Raw genomic sequence first — 21,317 nt, forward strand, 5'->3', positions numbered from 1 at the left:
GTGCCCATAAAGTACCTTATCCTGCTATGGGCCCAGCCTAGCTGGAGCCTGGAGCTCTCTGGACCTTGGTAGCTAGTGCCTCTGTACCTACATTGGGCATAGATACTCCCCTTACCCTGCTACTTGGTACTGTCCTAGACCCCCAGCAAGTTCATCTCAGGCTGTCCACCCTGCAGACTGGTAGGCCTCCCCATCTGCTGACCCCAGCCCACTGTCGGTCTTGCCTAGCCCCTTAACATTGACTCCACACCTGTTAACCTGTGGGATCCAGTCTTACTGATGCTGCGCTCTGAAGACATCTCCAGCCTGAAAGTTAGCTGGCGGGAGTGTGCTAGGATACTGCACTCCATACTACCCTTCCTTTCTCAAACAGTATTTTTCTAACTCCTCGACTGTGCTGGCCAGCCATTTCTACAGCAGTTTTTTTGGTACTTGCTCCTGGCCTGTGTGTATGCTCATGTGACTGGAAACTGCAGGCATCATGGCTGGAGTTGGTTAGGGGTGTGTGAGTGTGCGCGGGCGGTGAGGATGGGCTTCCCTGTAGACTCCACCTTGGGCTTTTCTGTCTTTTTTTAAAAAACTAGCTGTTTTAATATTAAAAGTACTGATTTTTTTAAATATTGAAAATAAAAGCATTTAATATCTTTTAAACTACATGTGGACACACTGGTGGGGCTTGGGACTGTGTGCTACTTGCAGGATGTGGGGTGCTGAAGCAAGGCCTCTTCTTCCTCACTGGAGTCTGAGGTCACAGGTACTGCCTAGGCTGGGGCCTGACGGAAGGCACTCCAGGCGTGGAAGCAGCGGGTAAAGGCCCGCTGCTCGTTACCTTTGCGGACCAGGCGCAGACGGCGTGGCTGCTCACCCTCCTTAGAGCGTGTGTGCTGGATATACACCTGGTAAGGAGAACCGGTGGGCCTGGGTAGTCCTCTGAATCCCGCTGGACTGACCACAGTGCCCGTTCCCAGACTTCTGTCCAGGATGGTGGAGGGGCAAGTGGTTCCTGAAACCATCAGGCTGGCCTCAGTCTCCCCCTTCCTTACCTGGCAGGCTTTCAGACTCAGTTTGATCTCCACTTGGCTGGTCTGTGTCCCAACCCACATGTAGACCTGAGGAACAGTGGAGGGAATGGTCACGTGGGTGTGCTGGCCTTCTTGGTATTTTGTGTTGCTAAAGGTTGAACCCGGGGTCTTTGTGTATGATGCTCAGGTGCTGTGCCTGTGACTCGGGGGACGGGTGCTCCCTCACCCCACTACTCCCATCTACAGCTTCCTAACCCAACAGGCAGGTCTCAGTGGGGGATGTCTCACTTCTTGGCCATTGTCTAGCAGCATGATGTCGTCATCTGCCAGGTCATCTTGGCAAAAGTCAGAGCATTTCTCAGTCACCGCGAAGTACCCTTTCTCATTGGAACACCTAAAGGGCAACAGCCAAGGTGAAGGGCAAGGTTGGAGGACAGATGAAAGCCAGAGGAGGGGTAAGGCACTCACCTGAAGAGCCTCGTGTGCTTCATGTATCCTGCGTCATCGTCATAGGGTTTCTGTGCACCAATGCCTACCCAGAAGAAGTTCTCTGGCTCCTCGCCTTCATTGATGACCTGTGGGGAGGGCTGGTCAGCCAGGGCCCTCATCTGCTCTCACCTTTCTGCCTGCCCTCACCTCAGTCACCTGCTTGCTGTAGGAGGCATCAAACATGGTGTTGAGGATGTCTTCTGCCAGCTTGGCTTCGTCGGGGTCTGATGCCCGGCCCACCCAGGCATACACAATGCCTTGGTTGTCCTCACTTTCAAAGGGGACCTATGGCACGCACAGGGGGCTTGGGTCAGGTCCAGTGTCTCGCCCAGCACCCTGCTCTGCTGTCCTGCCCGCCTCACCTTGAGGATGAAGCAGAACTCAGAGTTGAGAAGGCTGGAGTCAGTGTTGATCTGGATGCACCTGGGAGGAGGAGGGCCAACAGTGTTACCCCCACCACCGAATCCTGCCCTCCCCCCTCCCCTGCCCTGCCCAGGCACTCACCGGGTGCAGAGGGCACTGCCATTGGTGCGGATCTGATAGAGGCTTGGCTGAAGGGCGCTCTGGGCTGCCTTCCTCTTGCCCCGGTGGATGATGAACTTTCTTTTGAAATGGGACAGGAACTTGGGGTTCTCTTGCTGCTGTGTCATACGCACTACCTGGGGATGAGGGGTGCCTGGCTAGTTCCCGAGACCCGGCCTGCCTTTCAGGTCTGGTTTAATCCTGCTATTATCCCAACCATAGGCTACGGGGCACAGCCCAGGGCTTGGGTGAGACACACCTCCAGCTTGCCCGGGAAGAGGCTCTCGAACTTTTTCTGCAGACTGAAGGTGAAGGTGAGCCAGCCCATGTTGGAGGCCTCCCGGCCCTGCCAGAAGTAAACGATGCACTGAAAATCCTCCTCGGGCTGCTTCTCTTCCGCCTCAGCTGCTGCTGCTTCCTCCCCTTCTGCGCCCTCTGCCGAGGCCGCCTTCTTGTCTTCTGACTTCTCTTCCTCCTCATACTCCACAGGCACCCAGTACCTGCGATTCGGACAGTAATGAGCAGGGGCCTTACAGGGGGAAGGACAAGAGGGTGAGGGTTTGTTGTAGCACCTGCAGAGGAAGACATAGCAGTCCTGTGTGTAGAAGTGGCCAAACTCCTCCTCTGGCAGTCGGGTGAACTTCCTCCCCTCCAGCACGAAGCCTTCCATGCCATCGAGGTCCTCATTCCATTCCTCCATCAGCTGCTCGGCCTGTCACGCCAGCCCCAAGTAGGTCTGAGCACAGTGCTGTGCGGGAGCCCCCACCTCTCCCCCATCCCCCCACAAGGCCTCAGCCCACCTCAGCCAGTGCCATCGGCGGCTGCCGAGGCAGGAAGAGTGCGGTGAGGTCAGCCTTCATCTGGCCCTTCTGCTCAGTGTCACGCTTCACCTTCCCAGAGAGCCCCTGGCCCTGCAGCACGGCCTCTGCATTCCGTGTGTAGTCCACTGTCAACACATCGTCCCAATTTTTGAACTTCGCCTTGAACACCTGTGGAGAACAGTAAAATGCCATAACTGGAGAGAGAGGTACAGCACAGTTTAAGCAAGGGTTGGAAAAGCTGGTCAGTGTTCAAGGGGCGGGGGCCTAAACAGGAACGTAGCAAAAGAAGTCGGGACAGGTTGTAGAGTGGGTAGTTGTGCAAAGCTAGGTGGGTTTTGGCCGCCTCTGCAGTACCGTAGACCAGCAGAAGGGTCAGGGCATAGTGGGCAGCGGAAAGCAAGCCTCCGGGCATGGGGGCATACCTGCGCCTCAGTGCCCTCCAGGCTGCGGCTGACCACTGCGTGGCGTGGCCTGTGCAGCATCCCGCACAGCTCCTGGCCCAGTTTGAGTGCAGCAGCACGCACTAGGCGTGGGGACTTTCGCCCAAGCCAGATGAAGACATCAGACCAGCAGTCCAGGATGTACACACATCGTGTGTCCAGAAGGCTCTGCAGCTGGAGGACAGTGGCTGAAGGTCAGGACCTGGCCAACATAGAATCACACGGGACCCACGCCCACCTGCCACCACCTCACCAGTCTCATTCCTGGCATCAGTTCCACCTTTGGCCGTTTTTTATGTTCCACCGAGAGCTTGTAGTTGATCTGCGGAAGCTCCAAGTAGCCCAGACCCAGACCCACCTGGAGGGAAGAAGAGATGGGCATGGCAGACCCCACCACACTGGGGCCTGGTTCCCCACTTTGCTGTTTGGACCAGTTTCCCTTCAAACTGAATGCCCTTTGACGTTGCTCTTCCAGTGGAAGGAGGGGTTTAGCTTTTTTCTAGTGCAGGGAGCAGTACCAGGGCCTTGCCCATGCCAGACATGTGTTCTACTACAGAGTCCCACGCCAAGCCAGTAGTAGGGCATTTTTTGTTTTGTTTTTTTGAGACAGGGTTTCTCTGTGCAACAGCCTTGGCTGTCTGGGACTCACTTTGTAGACCAGGGTGGCCTCAAACTCACAGAGATCTGCCTGCCTCTACCTTCCAAGTGCTGGGATTAAAGGCTTGGTAGGGCATTCTTGAAATTTTCTTTTTAAGGTTCCCTCCACCCCTACAGGGTTTTTCTGTGTAACCCTGGCTGTCCTAGAGTTCCTAGAGTTCCCTGTCTGTAACCCAGGCTGGCCTCAAACTCAAAGATCCACCTGCCTCTGCCTTCCAAGTGCTGGGGTTAAAAGATGTGAACTGGAGCTGGAGAGATGGCTCAGAGGTTAAGGAGCAGTGGCTGCTCTTCCAGAGGTCCTGAGTTCAATTCCCAGCAACCGCATGGTGGCTATGAGATCTGCTGCCCTCTTCTGGTGTTCAGGTGTACATTCGGGCAGAACACTGTATATATAATACATAAATCTTTTCTTTTTTAAAGATTTATTTATTTACTATGTATATACAATGGTCTGCCTACATGTGTGCCAGAAGAGGGCACCAAATCACCGAATCTCATTACAGATGGTTGTGAGCCACCATGTTGTTGCTGGGAATTGAATTCAAGACCTCTGGAAGAGTAGACAGTGCTCTTAACCTCTGAAACATCTCTCCAGCCCCCAATAAATAAATCTTAAAAAAAAAAAAAAGTGAACTACCTGGCTTTTAGCTGCTGTTTTAAAGATGGCTCAGAGGTTAAGAGCCAATTCCCAGCAACCACATGGTGGCTCACAACCATCTATAATGAGATCTGGTGCCCTCTTCTGGCCTGAAGGCATAAAAACAGGCAAAACACTGTATAAATAATAAATAAATATTTATTTATGTATTTAAAAATAGAAAAAAAAGATTTATTTAAAAAAATAAAGAGGCCGGGCGTGGTGGCGCATACCTTTAATCCCAGCACTTGGGAGGCAGAGGCAGGTGGATCGCTGTGAGTTCAAGGCCAGCCTACACTACAAAGTGAGTCTAGGACAGCCAAGGCTAAAATAGAGAGACCCTGTCTTGAAAAACCAAAAAAAAAAAAAAAAAAAAAAAAAAAAAAAAAAAAAAACCCAAAAAACCAAAAAAAACCCAAAGAGGCCCCTCCTTGGTGCCTACGGAGGGAGGCCAGAGGTGGTGTGTTGGACCCCCTGGAGTGAGAGCCACCTGATCTCGGGTACTTTGGAAAAGCAACAAGTGCTTTTAACCACTAGGCCATCTGCAGCCTGGAAAGGGCTATTTTTGAGACAAGGAATCACTATGTATCTCTGGTTGGCTATATAGACCAGGCTGGCCTCAAACTCACAGAGATCTGCCTGTCTCTGCCTCCAAAGTGCCGGTATTAAAAGTGTGCGGCACCATGCCTAACAGACAGCAGTTAAATACAAGTTTTCCTTTCTTGTCTGATCTAGGTCCTTACTGCTGCTCTGACTTCTTGTCTCTTTCCTGCTCGTGGGAACCTTTGTCTCCTGTCAGTCACAAAACTAAGGCAAATGTTCAGCTCTGGGACCCTGGAGCTTCTAGCCCACTTTCCAGAAGAGCATACTAGCTCCATTTTCAAAGCTGGCTTCCAGACCTGAGCTCCTCGTCCAGAAGGTGACAGATGCCCACAGCACAAGCACATGACTCACCTTGTATAGCTTGGGCTGGGGTGGCCAAAAGTCATCAGGCACATGCGTCTTGACCTCAGAGGGCTCCCCACCCAGCACCTCCCAGAACTCTGGGGGCTCTTGGCTCTGCACCAGGAGTGTGATCTCTGCCTTGCCTTTCCGCTCATTCTTGTTAATTTTCTCTGCAAAGAGTCTGAGGACAGATGCAAAGCCCTCAGCAAGGCCATGTGGTTCTTAGGGGTACCTTCCTTTGCCCAGAACATTCCACAGAACCCATGTACCTGGCCTTGGTGGTGCTACTCAGCGTGGCCTGGGCCCCCCGCCACACGTAGATGTCCAGTCCTCGGTCCAGCAGGAACACAAACCTGGATAGGACAGGAAGAGCTGTAACGTAATTCCCTGTCCTGGCCCAAAAGATGGGGCTCTGGTCCCTTTTCTGCCAAGCTCTAAGGAGAAGTTAACAAGGTTGTTTCCTCATAGGTGAGGAGGCAGCCGAGGACAAGCACCTGTCCTACCAGGGCACTCACCTTGGATCCAGTGAGGCCCCCTTGAGAGGCACAGGCTCCAACTTGATGTTCTTTTTCCCATATACACGGTACATCCTGGAAGGCAGGGCAAGAGTGATTCACTGTAGGCACCTGACCCTAAGACCTCTGCCTCCACCCAATCCCGGCAGGCCCAGCCAATGCCAGCCATCTCGACATGCTAACCTGGTGACATAGTGTGTATCTTCCACAGTATAGAAGCCACTGGCTGTTCCGCCTTCAATGTAGGAGATGTCATTGTCAAACACCTGTGACAATGGCTCTTCATCACTGAGTTGTTCCCTGCCCCCCACCAAGTACCTGTCAGGCTTGGTGGAGTTCACACAGCTGAAGTACGTGCCCACACCCAGAATGAGTCTACGCAGAATGGGATACACGCAGTGGAGCACAGGCTTATGTACACGTGGAGGGCAGCCCGAGAGCTGTTTATGGAAGCCTGCGGTAAACTCCAGCTGCATGCCACCTCTAAGGCAATAGGGGAAAGCCAGTTTGCCAACTGGCTTTGTGGCTTATTCTTATGCTTGGCCCTGCCCTTAGCTCTGAGCCTGTAACCTGCACCAAGAGTTATTAGTCCCAGCCACATTCCCAATCCTGGCAGCCCTTCTCTGGCAGCCATGAATTCCTGACTCTGACCTCAGGCTCCCTGAAGTCTCTTGTTGCTCCCTCTGGCCTCTGCTCCCTGCCCTACTTCTGTACACAAGGCCTGAGTTCCCCGCTGTCTGGGTTTGCTGTTGTACCTGCAGGAACTCCTCGCTCTCATCGCCCATCTCCTCGCGCACAGTACGGCACTCAGCACCCAGGTAGTTGCGCAGGTTGACTGCGTGGATGGCAGAACAGGCTTTCTTGTCGAGTGTGGCCTCCCCACCAATCCAGTAGTAGATCTCCCAGTTCAGGGAACCACTGTCATCCAGGAAGGTCTGAGGAGACCAAGGCATCAGCCACGAGAGCCTTCCCGGCCCCAGAGAATGCATGTGGGTTTCTAAACCCAGCCTGCCCCTGCCCCCAGCCTCACTGCAGCACAGCATGCAGAACAAGGAGCCAGCCCCACCTTGAGCACAATGTAGCAATCAGCCTCGTAGAACTTGCCATGGAAGGCTTCCTCCACCAGCACAGGCACAAAGTTCTCAATTTGCCAGATGGTCAAACCGGGCAGCTGGCCCACATCCTCCGTGAAGAACTCTGAGTAGTCAAGGCGTGGCTTCTCCAAGCCCTGGTCCCAGCGCCGCGCCTTTCCCCCAGGTGCCCGGGCATCTATGCTTTCCTGGGGACACAGGAGCAGTACTTGACTTTACTGACACACTAAGACTGGCTTTCTTTTGTGCTCACCACAGGGCCTTTGCATTTGCCACTCTCTCTGTTCAGGGCCCCTCTTCCTCCAGGAGTCCAGGTCTGCCCTGCCCCAGCCCTGATCTGACTTACCTCTGGCTTTTTTTTTTTTTTTAAGATTTTATTTATTTTATGCATGAGTGCATGAGTGCTCCATTTGTATGCACACCTGCAGGCCAGAAGAGGGCACTAGATCACATATAGATGGTTGTGAGCCACCATGTGGTTGCTGGGAATTGAACTCAAGACCTCTGGAAGAGCAGGCGGTGCTCTTAACCTCTGAGCCATCTCTCCAGCCCACCTCTGGCTTTTTTTGAGACAGGGTTTCTGTGTGTAGCCTTGGCTGTCCTGGACTCCCTTTGCAGACCAGGCTGGCCCCAAACTCACAGCAATCCACCTGCCTCTGCCTCCCCAGTGCTGGGATTAAAGGCGTGCGCCACCACGCCCGGCTTACCTCTGGCTTTTTGTTTTTCTCCTGGGCAACATCTGACATGCCCTTTAGGACTTGCTTGGCCTGGTCATCCTGGGCTGAGTCCTTGCGCCTCCGAAGCCGCGTCTTTCGAGCTAAGGGATCCTTGGACCCGCTCCCTACTTATAGGAGATGGAGGTGCCTGAAGCCCCACTGGGAAGGCTACTGGACATTCAGAGGCCAACCCCATCCTTGTCCCCAGTCTGCAAAACAGGAAGCAGCGGTCCACAGATGTGCCCTTGCTCCCAGACCAGACCACAATCTACTTACCAGCGGCGGCGGCGGCAGCCACTGTGGCAGGGGAGGCACCTGCCAGCCTCAGCTGGTTTTGTAGTGAGAAGTCTATGTTGTACCACTCGGCAGTGCGGTCAGCCGGCTTGGGTGGCATGACCAGGCTGGGGTTTTCTCGAACGTCCAGCACCTGTCAGATGAGCAGAGGTGATGCCGGGCTGGACGCTCACCTCCCAGCCACATTCATATCTGGCCTCTAGCTTTGGTCTATAGCTGGGCCCAGGAACTACGTTCTGACACTACGGTGTAATGAGGAGAAGGTGCTCTCCTTGGTGGCACCTGGGCACAGCCCCTACAGGCTACTGCTAGGTCTCTCACTCCGAGATACAGGCACACCCTCTGCTCTGTTTGTCCTTATACCCTGTCCCCACTCCAACGCTGGCCCAGCCTGCCTGACCTCGATCTCTGTCAGGAAGTGGATGGCCTCTGGGAGGGTCACCAGGCGGTTCTTGTTCAGGACCAGTTTCTTCAGCTTTGGGCACCTGCAAAAAGAGGGCCAACCACCCGGAGGTGGTGGCGCACGCCTTTAATCCCAGCACTTGGGAGGTAGAGGTAGGTGGATCTCTGTGAGTGTAAGGCCAGCCTGGTCTACAAAGTGAGTCAAGGGCTGCCAGGGCTACACAGAGAAACCCCTGTCTTGAAGGGGGGAAAAAAAAAAAGCAAGCTTCAAAAACAAGGCCAACCAGGGCCTTAGGGGATATGGTGTTGCAATTGGGGTCAGGGTGAGGGGTCTCCCCAACTCTATCTTAAAGCAAGGGATCCACATGAGGGTCAGTGATCTTCACAGGAGGATGGGACCCATAAATTTATATGGTGCTGGAGCCCTTCTGATCTAGACCCTAACATCAGCTTCCTAAAAGGTACTCTGGGAGCCCCAAGTGGGATGGGACAAGGCCTCATCCCTGAAGGGAATTCAGTCATTAGCAGGGTGCAGGCAGGTCACCCAGCTGCAGCCTGGGCTCCAGCTTGGGCTCCCGGCCCTGCCCGGCCTGCACAGCACCTGCAGAGACTTTCAGGAATGAGCTCCAGGTTGTTGTCCGCAGCCATGAACTCCTCCAGGCTGCTGAGCTTGCCGATGCCGGAAGGGAGCCCATCGAAGTCCAGCTTGTTGGAGTTCAGGTATAGCTTCTTCAGCCTGGTCAGCTTGCAAATGGCTGACTGGGAAGGCGGGGTGTCAGTCAGGGTGGGGCCCAGCACTCCTGCCCAGCCCACCCAATGTCCCGGGCACAGGCTCACAGGCAGTGAGGTGAGCTGGTTGCGAGACAGATTCAGGGTCTCCAGGTGCACCCACTGGTCAATGCACAGGGACAGCTCGGCGATCTGGTTGCTACTGAGGTTGAGGCGGTGCAGGTTGGGGAGGGTGTACAGGCACTCTGGCACCCTCGTCAAGTCATTGCACGACAGGTCCACATCTGAGGCATTGGAGGGGCACATCAGTTGAGACGCACACAGCAGCCACCGGAAGAAGCAAGCCTCAGTGTGAATTCCAAATATTCTACCCGCTTGTATGGTCTTAGGCATGGAACAACCTTCATGACCTGAAGTATCTAGGTTTGAGAAACTCCTCAGAGGGTCTGTGACAGAAACCCAATGGAAGTTGACCACAATGTACAGAAATGTAGTCCCAGCGCTTGAGAAGCTAAGACAGGGGGTTATGAGTTCAAGGCCAACCTGCCTACACAGTGAGAGCCAGCCAGGCCAGGCAGCAGAGTCACACATCAAGGCACTGTCTAACATAGCTTGGAGATGTGACTGAAGAGACGGGACCCTGCCCCTTCACTCCCAAGGAAGTAGGCAAGCTTAAAGGGGTAAAAACTTAGGGGATCCCCAGATAGTCCAGACCTGAAAGGTTGCTCAGGCCCTCCAGGCTAGTGGGGAGGTTGCTCTGGGTGCGCTGAGTGTTCCGCAGGTGCAGGGTCTGTAGAGCCATCATGGCTGGGAGCTGCCTGTGAAAAAGGAGTTGTCACCTAGGGCAAGTCCACTCCAGGGGTGCAGCTGGGGATGGGGTGAACAGGCGGGGGGGGGGGGGGCGGGGGGGGTTGGGGCAGGGCATGACATTCAGCAAGCACAGGCCAGCAGAGGCCTGAGGGCTTAGGGTGGAAAGGGTCAGGACCCCTGGGAAGCAAGGAGGAACGAGGCACTTACCGGAGCTGAGCGTGCAGCAGCGGGTTTCCATTCAGCACCAGCGTCTGCAGATGCACGAGGCGGCGCATTTGAGGTGGAAGGCTCTCTAGGCGGTTCTCACTGAGGTCCAGGTACAGCAAGTCCGTCAGGTTGATGAACAGCTGGTTGGGGATGGAGCTGATGCTGTAGTGCAGAGAGAAAGGCCGACGGTCGCTACTCCATCCCGCCTGGCTCTACGCTGCCCACCTGCCACGCCACTCAGCTCCCAGCACCTGTTATGGCTGAGGTTGAGCACCAGCATGTTCTTGGCGTTCTCCAGCTCCCGTGGGCATTCTGTCAACTGGTTATGGCTCAAGTCCTAGGGAGCAGAGACAAGGTCATTCCAGGGTGGCCTCTGCCATACTCTGGGATCTGGCAGGACACTGAACAGAGAGAGTGGTAAGAGCACGCAGGGCAGGAGGGAAACAGATCCTGAGTGGAAGGGGCCCAGATTAGGGAACCGACTGCGTGAGTGACACTGGCCCCGCACTGTCTGACTGCCCTCCTGAGTGAGGACTGATGCCTGGGCATCACAGGGGTTGGACGGGCAGGGAACCACTGACCAGAACCGAGAGATCATCCAGCTTGAAGATATCATCAGGGACTCCGGAGTTCTTTAGGCTGTTGGCCCGGGCTACAATGGCCTAGGTATATAATAAAGAGTTCGTGAGCCTCACTTTCTGCCTTCAGAGAGCAGCACAGGCAGGTGGAGTGCCTGTTCAGAAACTGGAGGCCAGGTCTGGGTACTCTCCCACCTCTGGCCTTTGCTCACACAGTCCATCTGCTGGGCTCTTCCTATGCTCCTGGTGAGTGCCTCTTGACCCCTTAAAACCCAATGCCAAGGTGCCTGAATTCAACATGGGGCCTCAGGGTTGGAGTACCAGGATGGAAACCCGAGGCTCTGTATGTCACAAGCACGCACACTGCCGGTGAACTACGTTCCCACCCACTTTGGGTTTTTACCTTCAAGACAGGATCTCACTATGTAACTCTGGCTGTCCTGGAACTCACTCTGTAGACCAGGCTGGCCTTGAACTCAAGAGAACCGCCTGCCTCTGCCTCCTGAGTGCTGGGATTAAAGGCGTGCGCCACTACGTTCAGCTCCACAGTTTATTCTGAGTCACAGTTTCTCTAACTTGTCCAGGGGACCTTGCACTCACTCTGTAGCCCAGGAGGGCCTTAAACTTCCTCTTTATCTACGTTAGCCTCTCATAGCTGGGATATAGTCTCTGAGCCACTGGCTCAGCAGAATACATCTTTCTTTCTTTCTTTCTGTTTGTGTGAATGCTGTCCAGGGACTCACTCAGGATCCACCTGCCTCTGCCTCCGGAGTGCTGGGATCAAAGGTGTGCACCACCACTGCCCACAGATCTGCTATGTGTTTAGGTGCAGCCTGCCTGCTGGAGGAAAGGCAGGGACTTGTCCAAAGCTACTTAGCCAGTGTGGTGGTGTGGATGAGAACGGCCCCCATGGACGCTCGTGTTTGAATATTTGGTCCCCAGTTGGTGGAAGTGTTTGGGAAGGGTTAGGGGGTGTGGCCTTAAGGCTGGTGTGTAACCACAACCACGGGAGGCCTCCCCTTTTCTGAGGAGAAAGAGAAGAGGAGGCAAGGGAAGGTGAGAGGGAGGAGGAGGGGTAGCTGCTATTGGGATGTAAAGTAAATAAATAACTTAATTAAAATGGGACGCTTGAGCTGGGCGTGGTGGCGCTCATTTTTAATCCCAGCACTTGGGAGGCAGAGGCAAGCAGATCTCTGTGAGTTCGAGGCCAGCCTAGTCTACAAAGTGAGTCCAGGACAGCCAAGGCTACACAGAGAAACTCTGCCTTGAAAAACCAAAAAAACAAAAACAAAAACAAAAACAAAAACAGAAAACCCAACAACAACAACAAATCACTGGAAGCAGGCTTTGCACCACTCCCAGTTAGCTCTCTCTGCCTGACCACTGCTGTCTCAACATGTGAGCTTTCAGCTACTGCTGCAGCCCATGCCCCCACTGGGATGGTCATGGACTCTAACCCTTGGAAACGTGAGCTCTCAAATTAAGTGCTTTCTTCTGTAAGTTGCCTTGGTCCTGTGTCTTGTCACAGCAATAGAAAAGTAACTAAGACAGCTAGTAAGTGGCAAAGCCGTGGTTTATAGGCAGGGAGCCCAAGTCAGACCCTGGTCATTGAACACCTTGGGGTCCTAGACCACAAAGGCTAATCTCGGCTGAAGCCTGTAAGGCTAGCCAGGGGTCTGATTTTCACGCCATCTTCCATTCTAGGCCCAGTCACACCAGCCACACTGCTGTGTGCTAAAGGTTAGAAGCTCATGACAAACTAATGTGGACTAGCAAGCACCATGCTCTGCTTGCAGGGCCATGTTCAAACTGTCCAAAGACATGGTGGGCTTCAGAACGTTTTTGCTTTTCTCCCAGAAAGTTCTCTCACTCATATGAAATCCTCCACAGGAGGAGAAATGGTGCCCTCCTGCAGCAAACACAGGACTCAGAGGAGAGGAGAGCAGACTCTGGCCCAAGCCTGACCCTACCAAAGCCCCGGCCGACACTCACCCGAAGTGAAGGCAGGCTGGACAGGTCCCCATGCAGCGTGGTCAGGTTGTTGTGGCTCACAGACAGGTGCTCCTGGACAGGACAGAGTTAAGAGGCTCAGGTGGGGACCTAAGGTGTACAGCGCCTGCTGCCCCTGTAACTCTGCACCATCTGAGGAGGCCATCCCAACAGTCTCCCCTCCTCTACACACCCTCACTTTCCTTGTACACCTCCCAGACGGGTGCCCACTCCTCATCCACCAGCTTTGCCCCCCTCTATTTCTGTTTTCCCTTTGTGACTTATCATTTCTGCAGGGCATGTCCACCTGGCCTAACCCCGCGACAGGAGCCTCCTGCTGCCGATGCCCCCTTACCAGCTTCTGCAGAGCCGCTAGTTCTTCAGGCAGGTAACAGAGGCCTGTGCGGTTCAGCTTTAGCCATCTCAGGCTGGTCATAGCCTTAACATTCTCAGGGAAGTAGCCACCCTGGTGGGGGTAGTCATGGTGAGGACGGTCTGGGAGAAGAGGGCCCCCACTCTCAACACCTTCTGTGGCCCCCATGAGAGCCTAGAGGCCAGCATCAACCCCTTAGACACTTGGCTTTCTATTTTCTTTTCTTACTCACAAAATGGGACTGAATGAAAGTCCCCGAAGCACAAAAGTACAGGCCCAAATCTGTGTCTCCAGCTGGAGTCTGTGTCCCAAGGATGCCAGACAGACCCGGTGTGTTTCAGGGGATAGGCAGCACCCCACTGTGGGTAGTGGCACTCACAATGCTTTGCCTGGGGTTCTGGGCACTGTGGCTATCAGGGATGAGATTCCCAAGGATACCTACCCCCCCCCCCCCCACCGACAGCACAAAGGGCCCACCCCGACACTGTCCCCAGCTTGCTCTCACTCATTCGTTCCTCACATGTAAGGCCCGTCTCAGCACCCCTGTCTGTTTCTGTTTTTTTCGAAACAGGGTTTCTCCGTGTAGCCTTTGTAGACCAGGCTGGCCTGGAACTCACAGACAGCCACCTGCCTCTGTCTCCTACGTGCTGGGATCAAAGGCCTGAGCCACCAATACCCGCCTGTGGGTTTTGTTGTTGTTTGGTTGGTTGTTTCCAGTCCCCTCTCGCCCCAACAGGGTTTGTGAAGTCCTGACTGTCCTGGAACTCACAAAGATGTGCCTGTCTCTGTCTCTGCAGTGTTGGGATTAAAGGCATTTGGCACCACTGCCAGGCTACACCTGGTTGCTTTGACATCTGACAAGCATGAAGCTTAGTTGCTTTTTGTTTTGTTTTTCGAGACAGAGTTTCTATGTAGCCCTGACTGTCCTGGACTCACGTTGTAGACCGGGCTGGCCTCGAACTCACAGAGATCCGCCTGCCTCTGCCTCCCCAGTGCTGGGATTAAAGGCGTGCGCCACCACGCCCCGCGCTCAATTGCCTTTTACCACTATAACATTCTCCTCCCTCCACATTCCTCAGGGTGACTCAGATGTTGCCAATCCAGAGAGGACACAGAGAGACCCCAAGTAAGGGTGGCTGCAATGTAGACAGGGTAAAGCAGTGACACCTGTGCACAGGGTCAAATGTACAGCCACATGCAGGTGAGCTCAGGAGGAGCCCACTTCCTCCTCCTTAGGCCCCCAATCTGGCATCTAAAGGGGAGGGTCTAAGCCTCTGTGCTGCCCCTCCAGGGGTCGGCGTGATATCAGCCTGACACATCTTTTCTTTTTCTCCCCCTTAAAGACAAGACAGGGTTTTTCTGTGTAGCCGTGGCTGTCCTCGAACGTGCTTTGTAAATCAGGCTGGCCTCGAACTCAAATATTCACCTGCCTCTGCCTCTGGGATTGAAGGCGTGCTCCACCCTACGCCCATAGCCTGCCTCCGTCTTTACGGTCAAGAACCTGGGCTGCCGGTTGCCTGTCTCCTGACCCATCAGTTTAGCAGCTGCGCAGACACACGCCTAGGACCTCGCACACCTGTTCGACCCTCCACACTAACAGATCCCTTTCCATTCCACGCCTCCAAACGGGCTGTTCCAAAGCCCCTAGGGCAGATGAGAACCCGGGGGCTGCCAGGGGAGAGGTGACTGGCCCGTGACCACAGGGTGGGGCGGTGGCTGGCTAGGGCGTATTCCCCGGGTGGCACAGGGTCTGGTGCGCGGCCCGCCAGCCGCTCTCCCGCGCCGCCCTAGTCCCCGGAACCCCGGCCCAGGTCTTCGGCCGCGGGCGGGGCAGGCCCGGGAAGACTCGCGGAGGCCCGCCCGCCCGCCCCGTCCGCCGGCCCCGGAAGCGCAGAGGGCGCGGCCCAGAGGGACAGCCTAGGGGTCACCCTCCTCCTTCCCTCCTCCGCCCCCCGCCCCTCAGCTAACCTTGAAGTCGTTGCCGCTGAGGTCCACGCCGCGCACGAACGGCAGCACCCCGGTGGCCTCCATGGTGGCGCAGCTCTTCTGCGGGCGAGGAGGAGGAGGATGCGGGCCGGTCGGGAGCCGCGGGCTGGGTCAGCGCCGGCCCCGCCCCTTTAACCCGCGCGCGCCTCCTCCCGGCCGCGGCCTCTCCGGGAAGTGCGGAGCCGCAAGGCCTCGCCGGGGACCAGACTCCTCCGCGAGTTCAGGTACTGGCGAGACCTGCAGGGGTCCGGTCTCTAGTCGCAACCTGGAGGGTGGGTCCAGGCACTGTGGCTTCTGACGCTGGCCGTGACCCCGGAGAGATTATGGAGCCACCGTCAGGGGCGCTGGCATTTTGTGTGTGACAGATCCGCGGTCTTTGGAAGCTTCTGGACTCAAACTTTGCTCGTGCGGACCGTGCTCCCCAAAGTTGTCCGAAGCAAACGAGGACTCAGTATGTGGCAGCTTTGAGGTCAGGATGCACAAACTTGAGAATTCTCCCTCTGCATCAGGACTCCCGCCACCGATCGTTATTGGCTTAGCTTCGTGCTCTAGGCGACCAGCGTCTTGCCCTGGCCAGCGCACGGTAGGGTTTCCCTAAACAGACACAACTGTTCAATGGAAGTACAGGGTCTCGGCATCCAGTGTCACGGGAGTGTTACAAGACTGGGAGAGGTCTCACGACAGGTGGCAGAGCTCTTTTGCCATTCCGTGTCAGGCAGGCCTCTCTCAGAGGCAAATACTGAATGTAGGCCTTTGAGCTAAGTGCAGTTTGTCTGCCAGGCTCACAAAGGGAACGGGGGCCCCAGGCAGCTTTCTCTACAGCGAGGCTCCCGTTACAAGTACACACAAGGTCAGACGTCAGGCTCAGCCAGGACTGCTGACAATTCGATGCCAGCCTTGGCTTCCGTGTGAGGCCCTTTCTCAAAAAAAAAAAAAAAAACCAAAAAACAAAATAAACCAGAGCAAGCTCCGAATGACTGTCACTCACTTGCCACCTCACCCCCACCTTGCTCTGACAACATAACCTTGCGCCTTTAAATCCGGAGTGTCTGTGGCTTCCGCTCCCCGCGGCCGAGGGGCGTGCCTGGCGGTCATTGGCTGAGCTGCGTAGTTTTGAGCACGTGTGCGCAGGAGTTGTGCGCTCCGATTGGAGCGAGGGCCTGCTTATCCAGGGTGCCTCTCAGGTCACTCGCCTACCCGGGCCTCGGCGTTCGGTTCCCGGGGCTTGCACGTTCCATTCCTAGGCGGGCCCGGGGCCTCCTGGGTCCTAGTCGCTGTGTCCTGGGATCGATGCGCTGACGCCCGAACGTAGGTACTGTGGCAGCGCGGGGTCTCCCTGTCCTGGGCGTGGCACTCGTCGTTGTGCAGGTGGGGGCGTGGCCTGTGGTCACACTGCAGTGGGAGGGAGGACATGGCGACTGAAGTCCCGAGTTCGAATCCCAGCCTTGCCCCTTCCCGAGTTGGGCATTGCACACGATTTCCAGGGCTTTGGAGACTTCCCCCTTGAATAGAGTCTAAGAGCAGTTTGGACGTAGCTACACGTTTCTGCTCAGCCCTACTCTAGGGCTGTCAGCTTTGGCCCAAGGGGAAGAACAGGCAATATCCAGTCTGTGAAGAATCAGGTTATTTTGTTATTTGTTTTCTTTTGTTTTGTTTTGAGTAGTGCCTCTATTATGTAGCTCTGGCTGTCCTCGAACTCACGGAGCTCTGACTGCCTCTGCCTCCCGAGTGCCAGAATTAAAGGCCTGCGCCACCACAGGCACTGCTGAGTTGGTTATTTTTAGCCACCTATTATAGTCCCTCCTTTCCGGAGTTTGAATATGAGACCTCCCAGGTGTAGGGCTGAGTCCCGTTTCAGACATATAATGGAGTGTAAGCTCCTCTAGTTTGCAAAGTGGGTTCCTGGTCTGAGGGTTCCTGGTCAGTGTTAATGAAGCAGAAACCGCTTCTGAGCTAGTGGTGGGCCCCCTGGCTGGCCTTTGACCTTGCCAGGCCCCAGGACAGGGCCTTATTTTTAGTCTGGGGAGAGTGGACATATGTCCCAGCTGAGTCACACAATGCTTCAGGCTTCAGCTACTCCAGGCATCTTGTCACTTGGCAACTGGGTCCCAAGGCTGATGGCCCTGAAGGAAGGGCTGGAGTCCTTGGTGCCCCAGCAGGCAGTGACCTTCTGGCTTAGTGGACTGGGCCTGGAGATTTTGGTCTCCTTTTCCCAAGTTCCTGACCCTGGCCAGCCCCACACTTTTGAGTCTTCCGAACTGGTGACACCCTACAGAGAAACGGAAGCCCATGGCTTTAGGCCTTTCTCTCACCTTCTTATCCTCAACGCTGTTCCGAGTCCACGGGCCGCGGCCAGCCTGTCCTGATTCAGTGGGCTCTTTTGGATTCTGTTGCTTACTACTGGACCATGGGACTTTTCTCCATGTCCTCAGCCTATCTGTGATGGTGGTGCCCTGCCCCTGGAGTTCTCCTGTCTCGGTTGTGTGGGGGGCAGTAATTGGACCCCTGAGTTTGCTGAGGGTCTTTCAAAGGACTGAAAGGCAGCTGGTCGTGGTGGCGCACACCTTTAATCCTAGACTTCAGGAAGCAGAGGTAGGTGGATAGCTGCATCTCTGTGAGTTTGAGGCCAGCCTGGTCTACAGAGTGAGTCCAGGACAGCTAGGGCTGTTAACACAGAGAAACCCTGTCTCGAAAAAACAAAAACAAACAAACAAAAAAGGTCTGAAAGGCCCCACCAGGCAAGCTTCCTAGAAACCATTGCAAGTTTTTCTGGGTCCTTGGGCTCCTCCTGATAGGGTGGCTGTTTTGGGTGGGTCCTGGTTAGGGGTCTGAGAACCTGACCAGGAGGTATGGGGAAAATATTCAGGCTTTGAGGCTGGGAGAGTCTGGGGGCTGTGCTGTGAGTCCTAGACCTCCGTGCTCACTCTGAGGCTTGGCAGCTTGTGTCTTTGTGGGGTGAGGGTGGTGACGGTAAGCCTCTTGATAAATGTCAGAGACCTTAGAGGGTAAAGTCAGGAGGAAGGCCTGGAGCCTTCAAATCTGAGCCCTTTTCCAGGGAGGGGCCTGGCAGTTCCCCAGCTTCCTTCCAAGAAACCCACTCTTGAGCACCCCCTTTCTCCTGAGTCCTCAGGAAGCCACCCTCTTGATGACTGTTTGTTTGTTTTTGTTTTGGCATTTTGTTTTCTTTTTTGAGACAGGGTTTCTCAGTATAGCCTTGGATATACTGGACTCTGTAGACCAGGCTAGCCTTGAACTCACAGAGATCCGCCTGCCTCTGCCTCCCCCTCCCTGAGTGCTGGGATTAAAGGTGTGCCCACCACGCCCAGCTTCTCTTGATTATTGTTTAAGCACCTGTGCATGTTGCTCCTACCAGTTGCCTCTCTTCCAGGTGACCATGGCAGAGTTCTCCCAGAAGCAGAGGAAGGAACGTGGTGGCGAGGGCCTGGGCAGTGTGGTGGACTTTCTCCTGGCTAATGCTCGTTTGGTGCTAGGTGTTGGTGGGGCTGCAGCGCTGGGCATAGCAACCCTGGCTGTAAAGCGGGTAAGGCAAGGTGGGCAGGGTCTGCCTGAGACCATGGGAGGAGGCCAGGACTGGGGAGCTGGGATGGCGGGACTAGAACTCAGGGCCCCTGCTTTTTCACCCTAGCTTCCTGGTTTGCTTTGCCCCCACCCTTCCCCCCTAGCTTTGCTATGGCCCCCTGATGCTCTGATCTGTGTCACTTTGCCTGTAGCTCATCGACAGGGCCACCAGCCCTCGGGATGAGGATGATACCAAGGGGGACAGCTGGAAGGAACTGAGCCTGCTGAGAGCCACGTCACTCCAAAAGCCCCAACCCCCCTCTGCTGCCCTCAGCCAGCACATACCTCCTGTGGTCCCCTTACCCTCTGCCCCAGGTGAGCTGCACTACTTCCCTGTAACGCAGTGAGTCCCTTGCACGTGCATGTGTGGGCGGTGCAGCCTTCACAAGTTTCTGCTCCTTTGCTTGTGGGCTCCTCAGATGTTTAGTAGGTATCATAGGTCTGTGTGTGCCTGGACCTCACCTATGCCAAGCAAGCACCCTACCACTGAGTTACATCACGGCCCTGGGGTCCGGTCCTTGTTTTTGCCTGTCTCCTTTTTACTATAGCAAGGTTGTACCATATGATAGGAGAGAGCCTCACATGGGGAAACTGAGGCCTGGAGAGGGACAGAACCTGTCTTCACCATTCTCTGTGAGTTATTTTAGTTGTAGAAGCCACAGTGTTGGGACTGTGGGCCAGTGAGACTTTCTTTGTCTGACCTGACCTCAGGGCTTTTTCGGTGACCTTTACAGGTGAGGATGAAGCCAGGGACCACCAGACAGCTAGTCACCAGGTAGTTTTCTTAACTCGTTGTGGGGCCTTCTGATTTGTTCTTGTGGATGCTTCCCTCTGCAGTGGGGCCCACACCCACCCACTCCCAGACAACACCTAAGCTCAGCTCCCCAGCACCCTTGTGCCTGACGTTCCAGGAGAAGCTGCTAGCATTTGAGCGCACCCATGTGATTATCCCAGAAGCCCATGTGACTTTGGTGAAACAGCTGGCTGGAGACATTGCCTTGGAGCTGCAGGCCTACTTGAGGAGCAAGTTCCCAGAACTGCCTTTTGGTGCGCTTGTGCCAGGTGGGCCTCTCTACGATGGGCTGCAGGCAGGGGCTGCTGAGCGTGTGCGCCTACTAGCGCCCCTGGAGTTGGAGCCAGGTCTATGGAACTTGGTACCTGGCATGGACACTGTGGCCAGGGAACCTCGATGCTGGGCTGTGCGCAGGACCCAGCTTGAGTTCCATCCCCGTGGGCGCAGCCCATGGGACCGCTTCCTGGTGGGGGGCTACCTTTCCTCCCGTGTCTTGCTGGAGCTGCTACGGAAGGCTCTGGCAGCGTCCGTCAACTGGCCAGTCATTGGTAGCCTGCTCGGGTGTCTGATCAGGCCCAATGTGGCTTCTGAGGAGCTGCTATTGGAAGTGCAACATGAGTGCCTGGAGTTCACTTTAGCTGTGCTCATGGTGGTCCCTGGGGCCAGCACTGATGACCGGCTTCTGCTGGCTTGGCCCTTGGAGGGGTTGGCCAGCAATCTCTGGCTGCAGGATCTGTATCCAGTAGAAGTTGCCTGTTTGCGGGCCCTGGATGAACAAGATGCCGGTACTCGCCAGAGGTTGTTGCTTCTGCTGTGTGGTGTGTGCCGGGGCCATCCAGCTCTGGTGCAGCTGGGCTGGAGCCATCTGACTCAGGTAGTTCTGCATTTGGGTGAAGAGGAAGTGGCCTGGACAGAGGACGCCTTAGGAGAACGTTTTCTGCAAGCCCTGGAGTTTCTGGTGGGAAGCTTGGAGCAGGCCAGCCTGCCTTGTCACTTCAACCCCAGTGTGAACCTCTTGGGCAGCTTTCGCGAAGAGGAGATCGATGACATTGGCTTCGTGCTGTACAGTGGACTCCAGGTCCCCGAGAGCCTGCTCTAGGTGAATGCGACTGCGATTGGCTTGTTTTCTGATGCTGGAGAGCTGCAGTCACCTTCCTCTCAGGAAAGGGCAAAGTGGGGTTTGCTTTGTTATAGCCAGAATGGAGGGGAGGATACATTACCTAAGCCCAAGGGTGGGCATGTGCCTGGGTGACGGTGACCAACATTCTCAAACCTAGAACGTCTGGGTTGCTGTCACCTGAATGTGGCTGGCCTGCCCTGCCTCAGGCCACCATCACCAGCAATCAGCTCATCAAGAATGGGGTGTGGCTTCGCCTAGGCAAAGGGTGGTTCCAACATTTTGCCTGGAAGGAAACTTGATGTTCTTGATTGGGTAGCAGCCTTGTGTATCCTGGCGGCAGCCACAGCCGGTCACAGAGTCGCTTGTGTTTGTTACTTCCTGGGGCTGGAGTTGGCTTCTTAGCTGTTGAAGGACGCTGTTTTCCTGATGGTCATGCATTTGTTTTTCTAGTTGAGTCCTTAGGCCTTGAAGTAGAAGTTGACTCACTTGCTGCCTACCTTACACCCTCCTGCGTGGTTGGTTTTCTCTATAGGTTTGAGTGAATTACCTCTGGGGGAGCTCCTTTCCCACTGGGGAGCTGAGCTCCGTGCTGCCTATGCAAG

General features: G+C 55.1%; 2 protein-coding genes across 4 annotated transcripts; one reads left to right on the forward strand and one right to left on the reverse strand.

The window, feature by feature from the left end:
• Positions 1 to 724: 724 nt before the first annotated feature.
• On the reverse strand, positions 725 to 15,351 carry Flii (FLII actin remodeling protein). The gene is made up of 30 exons (XM_051167530.1): positions 15,206 to 15,351; positions 13,220 to 13,330; positions 12,868 to 12,939; positions 10,879 to 10,959; positions 10,549 to 10,634; positions 10,298 to 10,459; positions 9,995 to 10,098; positions 9,389 to 9,564; positions 9,153 to 9,310; positions 8,550 to 8,634; positions 8,132 to 8,282; positions 7,847 to 7,983; positions 7,115 to 7,327; positions 6,804 to 6,983; positions 6,232 to 6,314; positions 6,049 to 6,123; positions 5,803 to 5,886; positions 5,543 to 5,714; positions 3,548 to 3,652; positions 3,277 to 3,468; positions 2,834 to 3,022; positions 2,606 to 2,745; positions 2,293 to 2,533; positions 2,016 to 2,170; positions 1,874 to 1,934; positions 1,668 to 1,796; positions 1,491 to 1,597; positions 1,311 to 1,416; positions 1,044 to 1,109; positions 725 to 896 (listed from the first exon to the last, which is right to left on the reverse strand). Exons 1-30 carry the CDS (start codon positions 15,266 to 15,268, stop codon positions 762 to 764), a joined length of 3,819 nt encoding a protein of 1,272 aa, XP_051023487.1. The 5' UTR covers positions 15,269 to 15,351; the 3' UTR covers positions 725 to 761.
• An 886-nt stretch (positions 15,352 to 16,237) lies between these two features.
• Positions 16,238 to 20,742, forward strand: Mief2 (mitochondrial elongation factor 2). 3 transcript variants are annotated; one of them, XM_051167759.1, is made up of 4 exons: positions 16,238 to 16,591; positions 18,612 to 18,764; positions 18,955 to 19,117; positions 19,640 to 20,742. In XM_051167759.1, exons 2-4 carry the CDS (start codon positions 18,618 to 18,620, stop codon positions 20,692 to 20,694), a joined length of 1,365 nt encoding a protein of 454 aa, XP_051023716.1. In that variant the 5' UTR covers positions 16,238 to 16,591; positions 18,612 to 18,617; the 3' UTR covers positions 20,695 to 20,742. The 3 variants fall into 3 exon arrangements, with proteins under 3 accessions (XP_051023716.1, XP_051023713.1, XP_051023715.1); XM_051167756.1 differs by having other exon boundaries at positions 16,238 to 16,535; XM_051167758.1 differs by having other exon boundaries at positions 16,238 to 16,531.
• Positions 20,743 to 21,317: the final 575 nt, after the last annotated feature.

This window comes from Acomys russatus, chromosome 25 (assembly GCF_903995435.1).
Source record: "Acomys russatus chromosome 25, mAcoRus1.1, whole genome shotgun sequence".
Taxonomy (NCBI): domain Eukaryota; kingdom Metazoa; phylum Chordata; class Mammalia; order Rodentia; family Muridae; genus Acomys; species Acomys russatus.